Genomic DNA, 19932 nt, shown 5'->3' with positions numbered 1-19932 from the left:
CCGCTACTCGTAAAGGCAACACGAACATCCTAACGATACAAGATCTTTTGACAAAGTATTCGTTAGCAATCGCGTTACAACACACGAAGGCCTCGGACATCGCAGACGCCTTCATTAAAAACTTCGTTACTCGTTTCGGTCCTCCGAAGGCAATCCTGACGGACCAAGGTACGAATTTCTGCAGTGGTCTCATGAGGGGTTTGGCCAGGAAATTCCGGATCAAACAATACAGGACCACGTCATTTCATCCGCAGTTGAACGGATCCATCGAACGCTCGCACCACGTTCTCGTCGAGTACCTCAAGCATTATGTCGGCAAAGAAAGCGATTGGGACGAATTATTGGAAATGGCCATGTTTTCGTACAACACCAGCCAGCACGAGGGTACGGGTTTCACACCGCACGAGCTCGTGTTTGGAAAACTAGCGAGACAACCAGCCAAAAGCGACAGAATTGAAGAGCAAGAACCAACGTACGCAGAGTACCTACGGGGACTGTTCACAAAAATCCATGGTCTCCAGGAACTCGCTGCCGAAAAACTACGAGTCGCGAAAGAAAGATCGAAAACGTACTACGATCGAAAACAAAACGTTCAAAATTTCCAATTTGGGGACATGGTCCTCCTTCTGAAGGAACCAAAAATCGGGAAATTCTGCGATCAATACACCGATCCTTGCGAAGTTCTCGAAATCCTTACCGATTCCAATGTAAAAATTAAACATAGAGGCAAACCTAAAATAGTTCACGCAAACAAATTGAGGAAGACGAAATTACCTGAATGATATTTTTGCAGAACGTGGGGAAAATGGGAAAAGCCGACCAGAGGTTCAGCAACGTGTTCGTCCTTATCGCAACGCTCGCACTGATCGGAGAGCCGCACGAAATTGAGGGCCTCGTTGGTTACGATTGTGGGGGATCAACGCTGAACGTCACGACTTTATCCCTAAACGACGTTAAAGAATGCGACATCCCGTTAAAAGAACCGGAACCAACGCAGACGTACATTCAGCTGCTCCAATTATCAGAATTTTCGGACACCGCAGTGGTACAATGTCGAGTCGAAATATCTCGCCTCGTTCATTATTGCAGAATGTCATCTTACAATTCATTGGTCGTCAACGGTTTTCAAGAATACCTACACGAACTGGACGAGACATCTTGCCGTCGCGTGCACGAAACCGGAGTTATCCGACTCGGTTATTCAGCCGAAATCCACGGACCCCGCCGCAACGACACCACAACAAGGAGCATCACGTTAGCGGGGTCGACGTCAGCGAACGGAAGATGCGAAGGAACCCAGTACAGCGACCCGTTCGGAACATGGAGCGGGGTCTTCGTACAAGCATCGGTCAAGATATCACTGTTTAATTACCAGGCGGTGGTCAATCTGCAAGGCGGGAGGATAACACTCCAATCTGGAACGCATTGCCAATTAGCAGATGGCAACTGTATTGACATCGATGGAAACAACGTATTTTGGAAAACTACACACGCTCGTGACCGAACAAACTACGTTCGCGCTAGCTAAAACGTCCGAGTACCTCGTCTGCGGGTATAGGCTCATAAAAACCGAACACCCAAAATTATTCATCCTGGAAACAGAAAAGGGACAGTCATTCGCCATCAAAAGGAAAATCTCGGTGAACAATCTCGACATGTTTTCCTATATCAACTCGAAATTCATTTACGTCGAAAAACACGTCCGCAAACAAATGAAAAGCCTCTACAGGGACGTAGTCACGCAGAGGTGCAACCTCGAAAGGCAAATACTTCAAGGCGCATTGTCAATTGCTGCGCTATTGCCCGAGAGATTTGCTCGAACGGTCATGAAGGGCCCCGGTTACATGTCGGTCATCGCGGGAGAAGTCGCGCACATTATCAAGTGCGTACCCGTCGAGTGCAAAATAAGACGAACCGAGGAGTGTTATCAGGAACTCCCAGTCACCTACAGGAATCAATCGTTCTACCTTTCAGCAACATCGCGAATGCTTGTAAAATCAGCAACGCAAATAAATTGCGATCCCGTAGTTCCTGCACAGTACCAAATCGAAGGGACCTGGTACCGACTCTCGCCAAATTCGATAGAAGTTCTGCCACCACAATCTCTGGCACCACTATCGGAACCAAAATGGAAATACGCATCACCTGGAAATCTTGCCAGTAGTGGCATATATTCCGAAACAGACATCAACAAACTCCGAGAACGAATCATGTTCCCGGCCGAAAAACCGGCCTTGCTTAACAACATCGCTCGGGGAACCATCGGATACCAAGTACCAGCCGGTAGCATATCCATTCGCGAATTTCTCGACGAAGAAACGTTCAACCACATCGCCCAGAACGCAGCAGCTAAATTTTGGAACGGCTTCATGAAGTTCGGCTCAGCTAGCGAAGGCGTCGTCGGTGTGCTCTTGGTGCTCGCAGCAATTAAGTTCGTAACCGATACATGCATCCAGGGATACGCCCTCCACGCATTATATGGATGGAGCATACACCTCCTCGGAGCAATATGGAGCTCAGTTACCGGACTGCTCGTCACCCTAGCGCATCGCAAAAATACCCGACGCAACGGAGACATCGAAGCTGGACATGAACTGGAAGAAAACCAAATCGAAATGACTCAGCCGCCCGAACCATCAAAACGGACGCCATACCCGGAACTACCAACAGCCACGTCAACAACGAGCTTGGCCGGCGTCAACCCCGAACTCTCAGCGCGGCTATTCGCTTCTCGCACGCAAGGCTGCAGCATTGCATCCGACTTGAATAAATAAAAAATAATAAAAAAAAGAATAAAATAAAATAAAACAAAATAAATAAATAAATAAAAATAAAAATAAGAAATATATTAAGAAAATTAGGAAAATATATTTTATTTTTATAACTAGATAATAAAATTCTTTCCCGAATTAAAAAAAAAAAAAAAAAGAGAGAGAGAGAGAGGAAAAAACAGAAAAAGAAACAGATGTTTTTTCTCTCCCCACTCGAATCGAACCTTTCGTATGCAGCAACGAAGAGCCATCGTATACGCGACGCCTCGAAATAAAAGAAAAATTATAAGCGTATTAAAATAAGAAAGCAAAATCTCAAAACAGAACTCAACGAACGCTTCTCTCATCGAACGCTAAGCCCAAGCATAGCCTTCTTCTTAAAGGGGGAGGTGTTACGTCCTGGAGATTCGTTTTGATTTTTGCCTAACAGAATCTATAGAAATATAATAAATAATTAACGTAGTAAATTACGTTAATAGAATAATTATTCGAAGAGGCGAACCGCTCGCGGTCCGTCTCACCTAGCGATAAGAAAACGCAAATCAGCAGCGACGAACGCCGTGAGACGGTTTGCCATGAGAAAATGCTGAAGCATCAATCCAAGATCATGGGAACCTCGGCCTAAGCATTTTCGACTGACTCGGACAAGATAGCCGGAGTCAGTGGGAAAAATGAAAAAGGGCAGTTAGTCTTGATTCGCGAACTAAACCGATCGGTTCTCCTCCGGCTTTGGTCGCTCTGACAAAATATTAAAACGCATTCAAAATTGTATCGCATCATCAACTCATTATTTTGAATATAATTTTATTGTTTTAAATACTTAACTTCCGTTTTTATTGCACCCGCGCGAATATATCCGCGAACAACGGATACGCCTGTTATCCTCTACTCATCGCTCTCTAATCACCGTCGACCTACATACCGGGCGACCCGAGAACAAGGGATCGGGCCGTCTTGCAGACGTCCAGCACAATCCACGTAAACCCTAAGCATCAGCGTAAAGGTAAGTGGGTTTTACTCAAAATATAACCAAAAAGGATCCGCTTGTCAAGCGACATCGCTTCAATCCCCGGTCTCTCCCAGCTGACCGAAACTGAAGCATCGTTTACGACCACGGTAATAACAATTTATACCGGGACGTAACACCTGCGAAATAGTAGCCGTGAGATCCTCAAACAAATCGTATGGGCTGCGACGTAAATACGAGTCTCTTATCATCACGTCGTTTTTTAGTTTAAATCCTCCTCTACTGGTTCAGGCATTGTAATATGCGCGACATCTACATTATTCGCGCCGACAGGAGGGGGTGGTATTGAAAAATCTGGTATCGGATACCATGGTTGAGCATTGACGTCAATTCCTCTCGATCGATATGAAGCCGATTGAGGATAATTTAAATAAGCGTGATTTGCCGACACTTTATGATCGTCTCGAGCATTATTATTAGTTTTATTACTGTTCAGCGAAACATTAGGCGTCGAGTTATTATTGATCGCGGAACGACGTATCTCACGATTTCGAGTTTCTTCATATGACGTATCAAGTTGCGCCAAAGCTCTCGCGACCTTATTTATATCCGCGTAATCTATTGTAACAAGGGCATCACGGGCTCTCATTGGCAATTGTTGGACCACGCTATAATTGATCTCGTATTGGTCCATTTTTGGAGTGAAATACTGAGCCGCACTCGCTTGCTGGTGAAAGTACGATTGCATAGAACCATCAGACGAAGTGTACCGACGTGAGGACCATTGAGCCTTTAATCTAACCTGTGTGGGTATCGAATAGAATTCTTGTAAAAACGCGGCTTTAAATGTGTTGTACGTCATCGTGCTCGTTTGTTGAGCTCGGTACCAATCTCGAGCACGGCCATCTAATAGCGTCTCGAGTACCAACAATTGACAATCAACAGGGACTTTCTTTATTTTGAAATATTTCTCCACATTTTCCAAGAACTCGTGAGGGTTGACCTTGAGGTCACTTCCAAAACGCGGGGCGCGTATGTTTAAATTCATCGAATGGATACCGCGAACAAGCCCATTTAGCATACCTGTTCTGTTATCGTTTCCTTCTTCACTCGACATTGAGGCGTTTCTCAATCGCTCGTTCTCCGCACGTAATAGTCTCACTTGCTCCGTCATTTGGACCATATCATCTCGCATTTGGTCCAATTCTCTTACAAGTTTTATTCTCACACTCTCCCATTCCATACGTTGACGGTTAATCCGCTCTCGATCCAATAACAACTGCTCGACTCGAGGATCATTATTATCGACAGCGCCTATTGAAGTATTTTCATGCGGGTTATTAAGTGGCATACTTGTAAATATCGGATTAACGCTCTCGCTTCGAGCCTCGTTAATCTGCTTGTTTGCTTTCGAACGAGTATTCATTAAATCATCAATATTGCGAATTTGAGTGTTTCGAATAAATCTTAAGAATTATCCAGTGAGAAATGAAATCGTATAGATTTTCGGCAAACTTCGATTCACATATGAAATTTCCAATTACTAGAACAGACTTTTATTCTGTCCCTGTTCGGGCGCCAAATTGTAACAATTTCTTTTTTTGTATATTTATATGTATTGATTTAGTTCGGGAAATAAAATGAGCCTTCATCTACTGCCATGTATACAGATATATATAGATGGATATATTTGTTCGAAATTGGCAGTTGTTCTTAAAAATTTCACATTCAATGAGCAAACTATTCAGAATGAATCACACAAAAAAAAAAGAAAACATAGTTATACATTTTTTATAATACAGGGTGTTAATTATGATGATCAAGTAACCAATATCACATGAAACTCCGAATACAAACAGAAGAACAAAAAAAAAAGGAGACATTAATTTTCATTTACAGTTATGAAGGATTTTCGAAATTGATGCATCCTTACACTATTCATCTCCTCTCACTCTCAGACATAATACATTTGATTATCGAAACTCTCACTCTCCATTGAGCGAATATGCACAGATGAGTTAAATTCGAAAGTACATTATAATGTCACTTATCAATGTTCGCTCCTTTGATCCGTCGTTGAAGAAGTTCAGGTCCGCGATGGTCGATGAGGATGAAATTGTTCTGTTTTGTTGACGAACTGCAAGGTTCTCGTTCCACTTCGATAACGCTGAGGTGATTTCACACTCCGACAATGGAGGTAGAGATCGACGACGATAGACAGATGAATTTTCCTTCTTGGCTGAACTTCTCGGTAATGAGATTGTTTGTTCTTTTTTTGTTAAATAGTTATAGATCGGAGGAGTTTACACCCGATTACTTTTTTGCGGGTATTTAATATATGTACATTTCGAAGTGACTCGACGTTTTATGAAGCTATATATATATATATATATATATATATATGCAATAGCAAAATACCAGTAATTACGACGTATGACATTAATTCATGAGGGATATATAGATTATCTCTGATTGCTGAGCGATCTAAATTCTTACGGTCTCGGAGAGCCAGAGTACAAAACATAAAGAAAATCATTGGAGAAAGGAGAATTATTTTTAAATATCACAATAGGAACATTGGAGAACTTGAGAAAATCTTATTTAAGAATATTTTTTGTGGTTTAGCACTACCACAGAAAAAAGATTTGATATCAAGCCGTAAAAATCCTCTCTCGGAGAAAAAAAATTTGGACAATTACATTGATGATCGCGCGTTTTCGCATTATACCACAAAAAATGTAAACAAAACTTCTTAAATCACACAACAAAAATGATTTCGAACCGTAAGAAAATATCAAATATATTACAATCCTACAGCATTAGTGTATAATGTTCTTCACTAGTATACTGATTGTGCGGTATCAGTCTTTTTTCGACGAATCAGATGTTACAAACCAAAATCATATTTCGGCCTCCAACCTGCTTTCCACTATACTCTTGGGTTCCTAATTGACAAAACCTATTAGAGTACAAGGAAAAAAATCGCTGAAGTCCAACAACAGACCTGTGACGAAATATTTCCAGTACAATTTTGACGAAAAATAGGTCTTTTTTCGTGAAAACCAACGTTATAAGCCGAAAATTATATCTCGGCCTCCAACCCGCTTTCCACCATGCTCTTTGGTTCTTAATTGACAAAACATATTAGAATACAAGGAAAAAAATCGCCAAAGTCCAAGGACAGACTTGTGACGAAATATTTCTAGCACAATTTTGACGAAAAATAGGTCGTTTTTCGTGGAAACCAACGTTATAAGCAGTAAATCGTAAATAATTCATAGCAATTTAAATTAAAATTATACATTCATCAAAACATAAATAAGGAACTTTCGTGAAAAAAGACGTGATATCAAACCATAAACTTCCCCTAGGGAAAAAAAGGTTAGGACAAGTACATTGATGATATCGTGTTTGCTGATAATTCCATCCATAAAAAAAACTTGGAAATCGATGCCTCATTCTTCTTATTTGATTCGAACAGCTAAATCAATTGAAAAAAATTCCATCTAATTTACTTGCAGCATTAAAATTTATTATATCAATTCGAGGCCAAGTATTTTCTAATGAATTGAAAAAAGTTACCACTTGAGTTGCGTGCAGCACTAAAATTTATGATATCAATCGGTGGACAAGTTTTTTATTAGTAAATCCAAATTTTGACACTATTAAATTCTTCTAAGAAGCTTTTAAATCCAAAAAAATCACATGCAAGCTAGTCATTTCTTACTCTATGGTGGCAAAGACTTATAAGAAAATCGATTCTTTTCAGACTTTCAGGAGCTTCTGATATTATTCACAATATTCGACGTCGATTGGATCGATACAAATTATGTTTAAATATGAGTTAAAAGTACTTGTCCGGCCCACGAAACGTTAGGAAAAAGAAAGGAAAAGAGGAAAGATACATCAAATTCAAGACACAACATATCCAACAGAATTGGCCCTTTTTAAATGTTGCTTTTGCATTCTGAATCTAGACATTTTCGTGTCATTCAAAACGTGTCCCCGATGAAATATATTTCCAAAGTTTGCAAGTGGCCGCTGAGATCCAATTATCCAGTTTGATAGTTGCAGAAAAAAGGCACCCGGAAACATCTATTGTGTCAGAACTCAAAGAAGCAAAAAAAACTGAGCGTACTTAATTCTACAGAGCAACGGAAATCAAAGACGTTTAAGGTACCTGCGCATTGGTTTTGGAGAAAAACAATTTCAGGAGAATTTAAAAATGAATTTAGAAATATAAAAACTCAGAATAAAATAGAAAACGGAAAATTTAGGAATTTAGAGAAGCTGAAGACGTTTGTGATGAATTTTTGAGATTACATGTTACGGTTGGAGTAAAGAATTTAAATGATTGGCACACATGCTGCGACACAAAAATATGAAAGTTTGGAGGTATTCGCTTCATACCGCAGTAATACAAACTTCAATAGTATTTAAAAAGAAACACTTTAAAACTTACTAAACCAAGTTCTATTACTCATTCTCATAATCAAAGATAGGGGGTGATACTTAACACACATATTTATGCACAGAAATTTCAAAGTTCGCAGGTATCTGCTGCGATTCAATGTATCTGCGCAATAAATTTTGAAGACAGCAATTTAAAATCTATCCATAAATGAGCAACTGAAGACTTCTGTGATGAGTGTTTACTTCATATATATGTTACAGTTAGTTTTAAAAAGTAAAATGAGTGACACAGTATATCAATTTTATAATTCGCGGATTTTTGCTGTATTTCAATAATCCAAATCTATAGTATTATAGAGAAAAGTTGGCAAAAGTCATGATGTTACGTTGAAATTACATAGCGAACATTGTATTCAGAAATTCTGTATGTTCCCATGGATGTTAGCAGGCATTATATTTGATCGCATCCAAAACTGAGCAACTGTAGACTTAGCGTAATGAATCTTTTCACTAATAATTCCACATTTGTAGTTTGCAAAGTGAGAATACTCAATATTACCATAATTAAAGATAGGAGGTGATACTTAGCACATATATTTATCCACAGAAATTTTAAAGTTCGCAGCTATCTGCTGCAATTCAATGTATCTGCGCAATGAGTTTGGAAAACAGCAATTTCAAATCAAATTTCAAAGCATAAATGAGCAACTGAAGACTTTTCTAATGAATTTTTCACTTCATATTTATGTTGCAGCGAGAGTCAAAAAGTAAAATGAATGGCAAAGTATATAAATTTTATAGTTTGCAGATTTTTGCTGTATTTCAATGATCCAAATCTATATAGTATTATAGTGAAAAGTTGTTCAAAGTCATGATGTTACATTAAAATGACATAGCGCACATAACATTTAGAAATTCTGTAGGTTTCCATGATGTTGGCAGGCATTATACTCAATCGCATCCAAAACTGAGCAACTGTAGACATATCGTAATGAATGTTTTCACCAATAATTTCACATTTGCAGTTTGCGGAGTAGGAATACTCAACATACACGTTATTTCATAAGTATTGTTGTCAAAATTTGTGTTTGCCTACCGCATTCCGAAGATTCAACTTTTCATACTATCAGCAAAAAAAACATCCAAAGACTTTTTGGAACAAGTTTCAAAATTTATTACTCGACAGACCAGGTGGAAAAAGTATAACTACACTTATATCAACACCAGAAACTGTTTTGAGAATCAGATATACAAAATGTGCGATTGATGATCATAGTCGGAAACCACTTGAATTACGTTACCACAATCAGCATGAAGAAATATTAGAAAATCATAGGACACATATTAGGAAACCAATTAATAATATGTATCCATCCGCTGCAAACCGATGGAGTCAAAACAAGGATCGGATAGAGCAGAGCCAAACTCAATAGGAAGCAAAATATGGGAATATTCAAAAATAATGATGACACAAGAAATAAATTAGAAAACATTTATTCGATTGGAGTTTCTCACATTATATATACTAACAGTTCTGTATGTTCTTGTTTTATAAATATCAACCGTAATATTTCAGATCGCAAAAAGAAAATTTGACGTTATAGGTTGACGAACATTTTTTCTTACAACTTCCAGACCTATTTTTGATGAACTGATTTGCCTTATTTATATCTAGAGTCGCGGTAGTGACTCTGAGACAAGTACATTTATGTATGACGAGTCGCTTCCAGAGAGTCTTTACCGGAGCGAGAGTGTTTTTCAGCTGTTTTCGATAATTTTTCTTTAATAACTGAATAATTACAGTATTCCAAAGAATCCTGCAAGATGACGTATTTTTTATTTTTTTTTATCTTTCGATCGCGACCTCTACGAACTCTGTAGCTTAACGCATTGAAAAGATATTAATTATTTATTTTTTAATTTCATCAAAAAATTTTGCATTTTTTCGCACACATTTTTGATGTTTATTTGTTTTTTCTTTAGTGACAAATCTGGTGCCATAATACATTTTATATATCTATATATTTTTTTCTGGTGCCATAATACAAATTGTATACCTATATATTTCCATGAATCTGTTCATGCTTCAAAAATTTGGAAAGTGACAGTTCCCCGTTGTATTCAAAATTTAAGCTGTCAATTTCATGAAATGTTATCGAATCATTCAGGGATTAAAGGATACCACATGTTCGTTTTACCAAAAAATCTGAGTCACGGATTGTGGCCGAATCTTTTTTTTTAATGTTCTTTTAGTAGGTGTGATGCTATCGTTTAATGTTCTTTTAGTAGGTATGATGCTATCGAGTAAATCGTTGGATAAGGCTTTTTTTTTACTCGTGCTTTTTTTGTAGCGCTGCAGCGCTACAAAAAAACTATTCACACGCTTAATCGCAGGGAATGCACCCTAGTTCGGAATAAATTTTCAAATAAAATGTATTGTGTATGATATAAATATTGAATCCAAACGGAAATGTGTAGAATTGAATTGAATATTATAGATGGGTATATTTGTTGAATATATCTATTTTTACAATAATTCAATTTAACACATTACATTTTTGATTCTTTATTCAATTCTCATGGAAAACATTTTATTTAATAACAAATGAAGAATTTATATTCGTCTATGATATTTGTTTGATTATATTCTCAGATTTCAATTCCCGACACATTCCATTTTCGTTTCATTTGTTATATCATATGGAAAACATTTTATTCAATAATTCACGAGAAATTGGTTTTTAAATATCCTTTTACATTTTAAAGGAGATTTAAATAAATAAATAAATCCATGCCTCTGCATCTTTGTCGTGGCGACCATTTTCATCAGCTCTCCAAAATTGAATATTATCAGATTTGTAGATGATCATTATCATTGTCATTATGCTATTTTATCAAAAATTGGATAGATTCCATTGAAAAATATAAATAAAATAACCCAAGATAGGAGTGACGAATAAGATCAAGGACTACAAAAATATCTACCGAAGAAGCAAACGCATTGTATGGAAAAACACTAAGAAGAAAGTTTAATTCTAGTCAAGGGCTCGACGCATTGAGAAAATTTCTGGTGGTCTGAAAAGAAAATGATGATAGAGATCTTGCGATTGTAATTGCATACGTACAGGCTGGTGACAATGGTTTTGAAATTCTCAGACTTTTGGATACTTCTATAAAAAAAATGTTAATAATGCCTGTGCTGCGTGTTCTGCCATGTAGTTTATAGTTGTCAAGTAAGCAGAAAAATCTTCATTATTGACTTGAATTTAAAGAGAACTTTTAAAAGTCTTGCGACTATTGGATGGAATGAAATCATTTGAAATGTCATTTATGATTAAAAGATTTTCTGATAAACGTTTTTCCAAAGTAAAACAGTAATTGCATGTTTTCGATTGCAGAATCTTGTAACAATACGAGCCGCTACCGCGTCCCTTGATCCCCAGTGCTGATAAATGTGAAAGAGGCTTGTCGCAGCTTCACTATTTCTCATTCGTCATTTATTCATGGTATGCTATCGAGTCAGAGCAATGTCAGATGGTTCCGCTTGGTGGTATTTTTCATTTCACACAGAAGTTTTGGAGACTTTGTCGTAACGAACCAAGCTCATGGGTTCCCAAAGTATTAGAACTTGTTACATACACTTTATACTCGCTTTTCTTGTGGAAGGTCATTCCTCGGTCATTCGAGCTTTACTCGACGGACAGGGAATTATTTCTTGTATTTTCCTCGAGTTGACATATTATTTTCACACCACCGTTCATGTCGTCCTCGACACCGCGAAATCTTGGGTTTTTGAAAATTCAGCCATAGCAAAACTAATGCGTGTTTTTTTTTTCGTTTCCGGTCTTGCAGAGTCTTGTTTCGCGGTACAATAATAGGAAGGGACCCGGAAATTTGCCTGGTTCAAAAGCAAAACAGGCAAACGAACCGGCAAAGATTTTGTTGATCCGAAAGAAGGAGTGATAAAAACGTTGTATTCATCATTTTTAATCATTACCTTTTGATAAAACATCCTAAAACAGAATATAAACTGCACAACTGATAAACTCGTTTAGCGTTATGTTCAATTTTAATTAAAATTCTACAGTCAATTGATTTCTGAAGTAATATTCAAGTTTCAATTCGATTTTTTGACGTCGATAGATTTTGCAGTGGAAAGGGTGCACAATTTCCTAATAATACTTTTGACTTCAAACCGATACGGAGTGATTTTCTACGATCGCAATATTGGTACATCTGTTCGGAAGAACAAAATCAATTGGTCAACACGGCTTTACAAAGTCTCGGGCGCCTCATGGAAATATTCCAAGCTTTTGGACCTCATAATAAAAATTCTCATCGCTTGTCCAGATTGTGTGAAATCTCAACTGATTCATACCAAGACATTCCTTGAGCCAGGGGCTTCAAATATATAAGTGGATACTGACAATGAGATTCATGGGTCACTTGTGAGAATCGAAAAATCCGGAATATTGTCTGAAACTTTGTTTATCAGAACTTTCGAAAAACACGAGAAACATTCTAGATTTAGGTCAACAAAATTTTGCTCAACGACCATTTTTCGCAATTTTCATTTATTTTCATGGTATTTTGGAATTCGGCTTCAGCATGTCAAAATAAATATATAGAGAGAGATGGGTGTAGGTGAATATATAAACTGCTTTATTGGGTGATCAGATGTTTCAATTTTATGATAATTATTTCAATTTTTCAATATATCCCATAAAATTTCAGATTTCGAGTACACAAAAAGTCGTCAAATAAACCTGAAACACAGCACGAATGCTGTAAAAAAACTAGAGACAAGTACATTTATGCCCTGTGGGAAGTCATCTGTAAAATCATCGAAATCAATGGTCGTAAGACTTTAAATCCAAGAAACAAAACGTTGTTAAATAAATGCAGAAGTTGCCAAGCACATCGCACTACGAACAAAAGAATTACAAAAGAAGAAAAATAGGACACAACAAATTACAACCACAAAGAATACAAAGACAAAACATTACAAAAACAAATTGCGACTAAAAAAAAATTAAGATCATAAAAATTAAAAAAAAATTACCCACGGAAAAAAATTATATACCAAAAAATTGAAACAAAAAATTTGGCCGTTGTACTTGGCGTTTTTTTTCTAGCTAATATTATCTAATTTACCTGTATCTTATACTCACAAATTCGAAAGTCGAGTAAAACGCCAAGTACAACGGCCAAATTTTTTTTGTTTCAATTTTTTGGTATATAATTTTTTTCCGTGGATAATTTTTTTTTAATTTTTATGATCTTAATTTTTTTAGTTGCAATTTGTTTTTGTAATGTTTTGTCTTTGTATTCTTTGTGGTTGTAATTTGTTGTGTCCTATTTTTCTTCTTTTGTAATTCTTTTGTTCCTAGTGCGATGTGCTTGGCAACTTCTGCATTTATTTAACAACGTTTTGTTTCTTGGATTTAAAGTCTTACGACCATTGATTTCCATGATTTTACAGATGACTTCCCACAGGGCATAAATGTACTTGTCTCTAGTTTTTTTACAGCATTCGTGCTGTGTTTCAGGTTTTATTCACTAACTATGCGAACGTTTGTTACATTTGTCCCGCACTTCGTAACGTCAAACCCCGGCCGGTTCGTTACCACACAGCTATCAAAGGGAACTCGTATATATGACCTACATTATTACATATGATATGATATCACGCAACTGATGATATATTTACACTGGACAATATTCCGCGAACTCTGGTTTAATTGAAAGATTATCTCAGTTGACACTTATTTCCAATCGAACGAAATAATGAAATCTTGAAAAGTTTCGTTGACATATGCATCGCGCATTTTTTTATATTTTTTAGCACACACAGATCATAGTCTACATTTACGCGGCCGCTTTTATACTGGTTTAGTATACCACAATTTTTAACAAAATAAATATTAACCACTTTTCACTAACCATTTTCATTTATTAATTAGTCTGCACACAACAGCACTTTGGGGATTATAACCTCACCTGTCAAAATGACGTTCAGTATGAAAACAAGTTTCAGGTGGTTTCGGATGTGCGTATCGATGTATTGATATCATATAACCTATTTACAAATGATATAAATGATAAACTTATTTTCAGTCAAACGAATTAATGAAATCTTAAAAAGTTTCGTCGACATGCATTTCATTTTTATTTTATTCTTTTTCACACACAGATCACAGACTACATTTACGCGACTGCTTTTATACCGGTTTAGTTTAGCATTCCACAGGTTTTAATACTATGCACTTCGTTAGATGACGAAAGTTTTTTTTATTTATCCGGCCCACACGCATTCCATAGTGTCAAAACTCTGTTTATACGATGATCGAAAACTGACACATGGTTTATCAAGAGACTCGGTAGAGTCTCGGGACAAGTACATTGACAGCCCTGTCGTCTGCTGGCCCGAGGCTCTCGCCGAGACTATATCAGTGCTTTTCAATTACATCTGAGTTGGACACAGAGTTTAATACTGTGTAACACAGTGTTGGACACAGAGTGGGTGCTTGTTGAAACACTTCAATTCTTCTAGAGACCACCAGAGGGGATAGCCGTCATCTTTTTCCCTAGCCTCATAAGCGCGGTGGTAGGGAGTGGTGTCGTTCGACAAAAATATTCTCAAATAAATACAATTTGAAAAGAGATTATGTTCATGTTGTGAATTATGTAGAGAATTACACAAACTTTTTTTCACTATTTTCTATTTAAACTTAAAATTTTTGAAAGGCATTCGGTCCAGTCTGAAAAATAAGTTCTGATAAGTGTCAGAGACCTGGACTCCTCCATAAGTCCTCATCAGCAACCATGGTAAAGTATCTATCTGGAGTTCATAAAACACAATTATGGTATTACAGAAAAAACATGCTCTCATAATATTACAAAAAACTATCAATTAATGAAAAAAAAAATTGAACTTGAAATACAGAACATTATCTAGACACCATACTTTTATCCTTCCTTAAAACAGCAAAGAAGAGAGTTGCTCGGAACTTATTCCTTGGTGGAAATTATTCCTCTTAGCAGTAGTAGCAGTTCGACTACCAGCAGTAGTAGTGGTTTCGATGATGATTTGATAGAAAATAATGAGGCAGACTTGCTATTCTTCCCACTGATGCACTACTTATTGAGTGGAGAACATCGACCTCGAGTTGAAAATTATGAACAGATTGTTGATGCATGGTCCGATAAAGAATTCCAAACAAATTTTCGGTTGTCAAGATATACTGCAATTCAATTAATCGGTAAACGGATAATAAATGATTCTATATAATTTTATCATGCTATGAGAATGATTTTATGGCAAGTGACACAAAATGAAAAATTAAATAATAATTTAATTGCAGATGAACTACAGCAATCGGTATTCATTCCTCAGCATCCTTTTGGCATGAAACCAATTCCGGCAAAAATATGCTTCCTCATATTCTTGTGGTTTATAGTAAATACTGAACCTCTAAGAACGATTGCAGATCGATTTGGTGTTTCAATAGCTTCCATATTCCGGATTGTACGTAGAGTTATTTCTTGGCTTCTGACGAAATTGGACGATACAATTAGATGGCCTCAAGACAATGAAGTACTGGCAGTTTGTGAGGGATTTTTAGCCCAACGAAATATCCCAAGGGTCATCGGTGCCATCGATTCTACTCACATACACATTGAAAAACCTCTACAAAATAGTAGAGATTACTTTAATCGTAAAAAATTCTTTTCATTGAACTTACAAGCCGTTGTAGACTCGAAAATGCGATTTACAAGTGTTTATTGTGGTGAGCCAGGTTCTCTACACGATGCTCGTGTACTCAGAAGATCTCCACTGTACCAAACTGCAACCGTTCAGCCAGAAGTTCTATTTCCTCACAGAACATTCATACTTGGTGATTCAGCATTTCCTTCATTATCGTGGCTTGTTCCGCCATTTCGGGATAATGGTTATTTGACGCAACAGCAAAAAGAATTCAACTTCTTGCATTCCTCCACGCGTATGGTTGTCGAGAGAAGCTTTGGTTTATTAAAAGGCAGATTCCGCCGTATCAAGTTTTTTTCGGAATACAAACACATCAATTTCGTGAACGACACCGTAATTGCAGCGTGCATTCTCCATAATTTATGTATCAACGCGAACGAAGATACTGTAGTTGAAAATATGGACAACTTACTTCAGGTGGAGAACCATATCGAAAACCAAATAAGAGGGGACCGTCGGATGCAGTTGTTTCGAGAATTATTCCCGGTAATTTAAATCAGGAGGCGAAAATGGGTTTCATTCGAAAATGTACAAATACATCATTCTAGTATCGATATATATTGGTTTATTTTATAACACAAAACAGCCATTTTTTTAAGATACAGGTATCGGTGGATACGGGACGAACGAAATGTATCAAGGTAATTAAAAATATAATCAGATAAAACTCAAGTTACTCAAGTTACTACATGCTTCCACTTGAACACAACTTGATATTACAATGCGGAGCTTGCAAAATTTGCACGATTTGCGATATTGCTTCGTTGTCAATTTCGCATTACTTTTGGGCACTTAGTACCCTTTACTTATAGCTAGAAAAAAATACTCTTGATGGACTTGTCGATACTTTTTTCAATTAGAGTCGCTGCTTTCTGATATATTCTCTTTATTATGAACTATCTTTTCTAATAGTTTAATCTTCAGTTTTTCAGTCTTCATAATCTCCTTGTGCCTACGCTCTTTGGATTCGATTTTCTTTTCAGTCAAGGCTTTTTTTAATTCTAGCCGTTGTTCTTGTATTTGACGCTGTCTTTCAAAACTCAGCAAACGTTCTTCGTCACGTTTTTTTATGCCCTCGAGATACTCTAACCACTGTGCTTGCAGTTGCGCTTTACCACGTGCAATGTTCGAACCGGTGCCATGCTTTACTTGCAGTCGTTTGCTGGCGAAGAAATTATTCTTTGCAACTCCTGGAGAGCCAAGTTCAATCTCATTATCAACATTGGCCGGTAGTTTTTCGTCAGCGGGGAAAGTACTTTTTGATTTTTCTGGAAGGCTACATTCTACTTCATTTTCAACATTAGGCTTACACCCCAATCGCATTCTTTTGCCAAGGATAAAAGTATTTTTCGAGGTTCCTGTAAAGTCAAGTTCAATCTCATTTTCAACATTGGAGTTACGTCGTGGTGAAAGACTTTCCTTAGGATGTTGCTTTTTTGCAATGCTATCGACTGCTGTTGGAAGTTTCGATGCCGTAGTGTGGGCACCCACTGCTGATTTGTTTTGACCTAAGATCGCTTCAAGATGTTCATAAAACTCGAAGGTCATGGGAGCTGTTCCAGATTTTGCATTGTTATCCACACATTCTTTATATTTTTTAAATAAGCTGTTCATTTTCCATCGCACTTGGTCACTGTTCACCTACAAAAGTTAAATACTTTAAATCAGCAAAATATCAATTCCTTCAAATAAAAAAGATTAACATATGTCTTCTTAAATAATAGGTGTGATGCCTTATTATAAAAACTTATGGATAGTTACCTCTATACCATACCGTTGAAGACCTGTTGATATGGCTTCCCAAACTTTTTTTTTTCTATATGGAGTATCAGCCAGTGGTATATTGGCTTCATACAAACTTATCAGGGCCAAGGTTGATTGTTTAGTCCATACTTTAACTGTAAAATTATTTGTTATTCAGATAAAGAAATCACAGATGTATCATCGTCATATTTACAAAGTTTAAATAATGTCATATAAAAATAAATATTCGGCAACACTTATTAAGGCATCGCAGTTGGTACAGTTACAAAGTTTGTACCTTGCTTGTTTTCAATGGATTGGTTTTTCACATTTTCTGTTCCATTGGAGTCAGTGGGAATTATTCCTTAAAAATAAATATAACATTCATCAAATACGCGATACAAACAAGAATTTACCGCTATAGTAAAAAAAATCTTTTTACTGCTTTCGGATGTGGCCGAAAAACTTGGTGTAAACAAGAATCGATTTTTTTCCATGAATACTTCCTTGCCAATAAAGCATGTATGTTTGGGAACTGCCTCCAGAGAGGGGACCACGTCTCCACAATGTTTGCACTCTAAACAACCTGTTATAGTTGAACAATAAGATGTTACAGCAAATCCATAGATTTTCAGGTTATAATCATGATTTCTCAAATAAATAAAATAAAAAACATACCACTCAATACATCATTCATTTCTGTCATCATGATCGAAATTAGAGTTCAATAATGTCTAGAAATGTTTATTTGTTCAATTATCTTTAGAATATCAAGTTTTTTTCAACGACAAAAATATCCGGAGAGATCGCGATAGGTAGGAGATTGACTGAATAATAAACAAATTGGAAATTTTAAATCCCACATCACGTTTTAAACATGAAAATACAAAATTACTGAAAATATTGGCAGCACTGGGGAACTCAGTTTGTCTCAGTGTGTTGCAGCGTGTCATAGCGTGTCGTAATTGAAACGCTCTGTGTTGGACACAGTGTCGCTCTGTGTCCGACACAGCTGTAATTGAAAAGCACTGTATATTATCTCTGAATAAAACGATTCGCGGTGGTGGGGGTAAAATCGACATGACATTTTCTTGAATTGCGAAGCTCAGGAGTTATGTCGCAATTTGAAAAAAATTGAACTTTCAGCTAATTAAGCAATTCTCTTTCGATTGCGCCCAAAATCAGCATGATCGGTGGCGTAATTGCTGAGAAAAAACTTTGCACGGGCTCAAGATTATGCAAAAAGTACCAACACATTTACGTAGCTGACGTATCCGTATATGGGTTCAGACCGATACATACAAGGGCTTCTTGATGCCCATCATAACCAATCAGCGGTGAGAATCTATCCGTCTCGACCAATCGCAGATGAGAAAGTTTCTGATAGTCCTCAATGTTTTCTTGTATACCGTCTGTTATCGTCTGTTCTGTTATTATAAAGTGATTGCGATCGTAGCCCCGTGGATCAACGGTGCAAGATTTGCAAATTTCGTTTAAATAAATAAAACATTATTGGAAATAGCAGTGGATATAATCAATTTTATTTTTTTCATAAAAGAAGTTTCAATAAGTTTCGAGCCCAATTCACGACAATAATATCTATAATAAATAAAACCTCAAAAGTGGATTAATTGATCTCATACAGTGTACTGAGAGTGAGTAAAATATTGAGAAGTGAAAACGTGAATAATGTGTGTCGTGAAAATTAAGAATTATCTGTTCTACTTCGATATCGTAATATATACATAGATAGCAAATTTGCGAGATTTCGCGTCATGTTGACGTTTGAGGTTATGACCGCCGGAGTGCTGTTGCGTGCAGAGTGTAGAAAAATAAAAGTGGTTATTGAAAAGTGGAAGGAATCGATATTATTAATGACGTGACTAATTAGTGTTGAATAATAATAATAATAACAATGAGAAAAAAAACGTTCGTTCATTATAACCTCTAAAACGTTCTTTCCAAACAAAAATTCTATGTTGTGTAATTACATTAATGAAAGAGGTTGATGGTTGTGTGTAAACGAATTCAAATAAATTTTAAAAAACTTTGGTCAAGTAAGTCAATGTATTGTTGTCATAATTTCTTTCATTTAGTTTGGCTGTGTTCACCGGTCCCTTTTTTCCACCTCCTTAGCTTACAGTGTATTGTCATACCAATTTCTATTTGTTCTCCAGACAATACGAGAGATATTCGTATTTCTATTTTTTTATATTAATTTCAACAAGATAATTTGAAATATTTATCACAAAAAGTATGATAAATTTGGA

General features: G+C 36.7%; 1 protein-coding gene and 1 pseudogene across 1 annotated transcript; one reads left to right on the top strand and one right to left on the bottom strand.

Moving 5' to 3' along the window:
• The first annotated feature begins 5929 nt into the window (after positions 1-5929).
• Positions 5930-16101, top strand: LOC122417465 (protein ANTAGONIST OF LIKE HETEROCHROMATIN PROTEIN 1-like; annotated as a pseudogene).
• Positions 16102-16738: 637 nt separating this feature from the next.
• On the bottom strand, positions 16739-18368 carry LOC122417464 (uncharacterized). The gene is made up of 5 exons (XM_043430980.1): positions 18341-18368; positions 18105-18248; positions 17961-18026; positions 17681-17817; positions 16739-17560 (listed from the first exon to the last, which is right to left on the bottom strand). Exons 1-5 carry the CDS (start codon positions 18366-18368, stop codon positions 16772-16774), a joined length of 1164 nt encoding a protein of 387 aa, XP_043286915.1. The 3' UTR covers positions 16739-16771.
• Between the last annotated feature and the right edge of the window lie 1564 nt (positions 18369-19932).

This window comes from Venturia canescens, chromosome 10, assembly GCF_019457755.1.
Source record: "Venturia canescens isolate UGA chromosome 10, ASM1945775v1, whole genome shotgun sequence".
NCBI classification, from domain to species: Eukaryota; Metazoa; Arthropoda; class Insecta; order Hymenoptera; family Ichneumonidae; genus Venturia; species Venturia canescens.
This window is presented reverse-complemented; position numbering and strand designations above follow the sequence as displayed.

Excerpts from the sequence above, each read along its gene's own strand:
- LOC122417464 (XM_043430980.1), bottom strand. The coding sequence starts at position 18,368 with ATGACAGAAATGAATGATGTATTGAGTG. Across the intron at positions 18,249-18,340 it reads AATGAATGATGTATTGAGTG|GTTGTTTAGAGTGCAAACAT; the intron begins GTATGTTTTTTA and ends CAACTATAACAG. Across the intron at positions 18,027-18,104 it reads TTCGGCCACATCCGAAAGCA|GAATAATTCCCACTGACTCC; the intron begins GTAAAAAGATTT and ends TTTATTTTTAAG.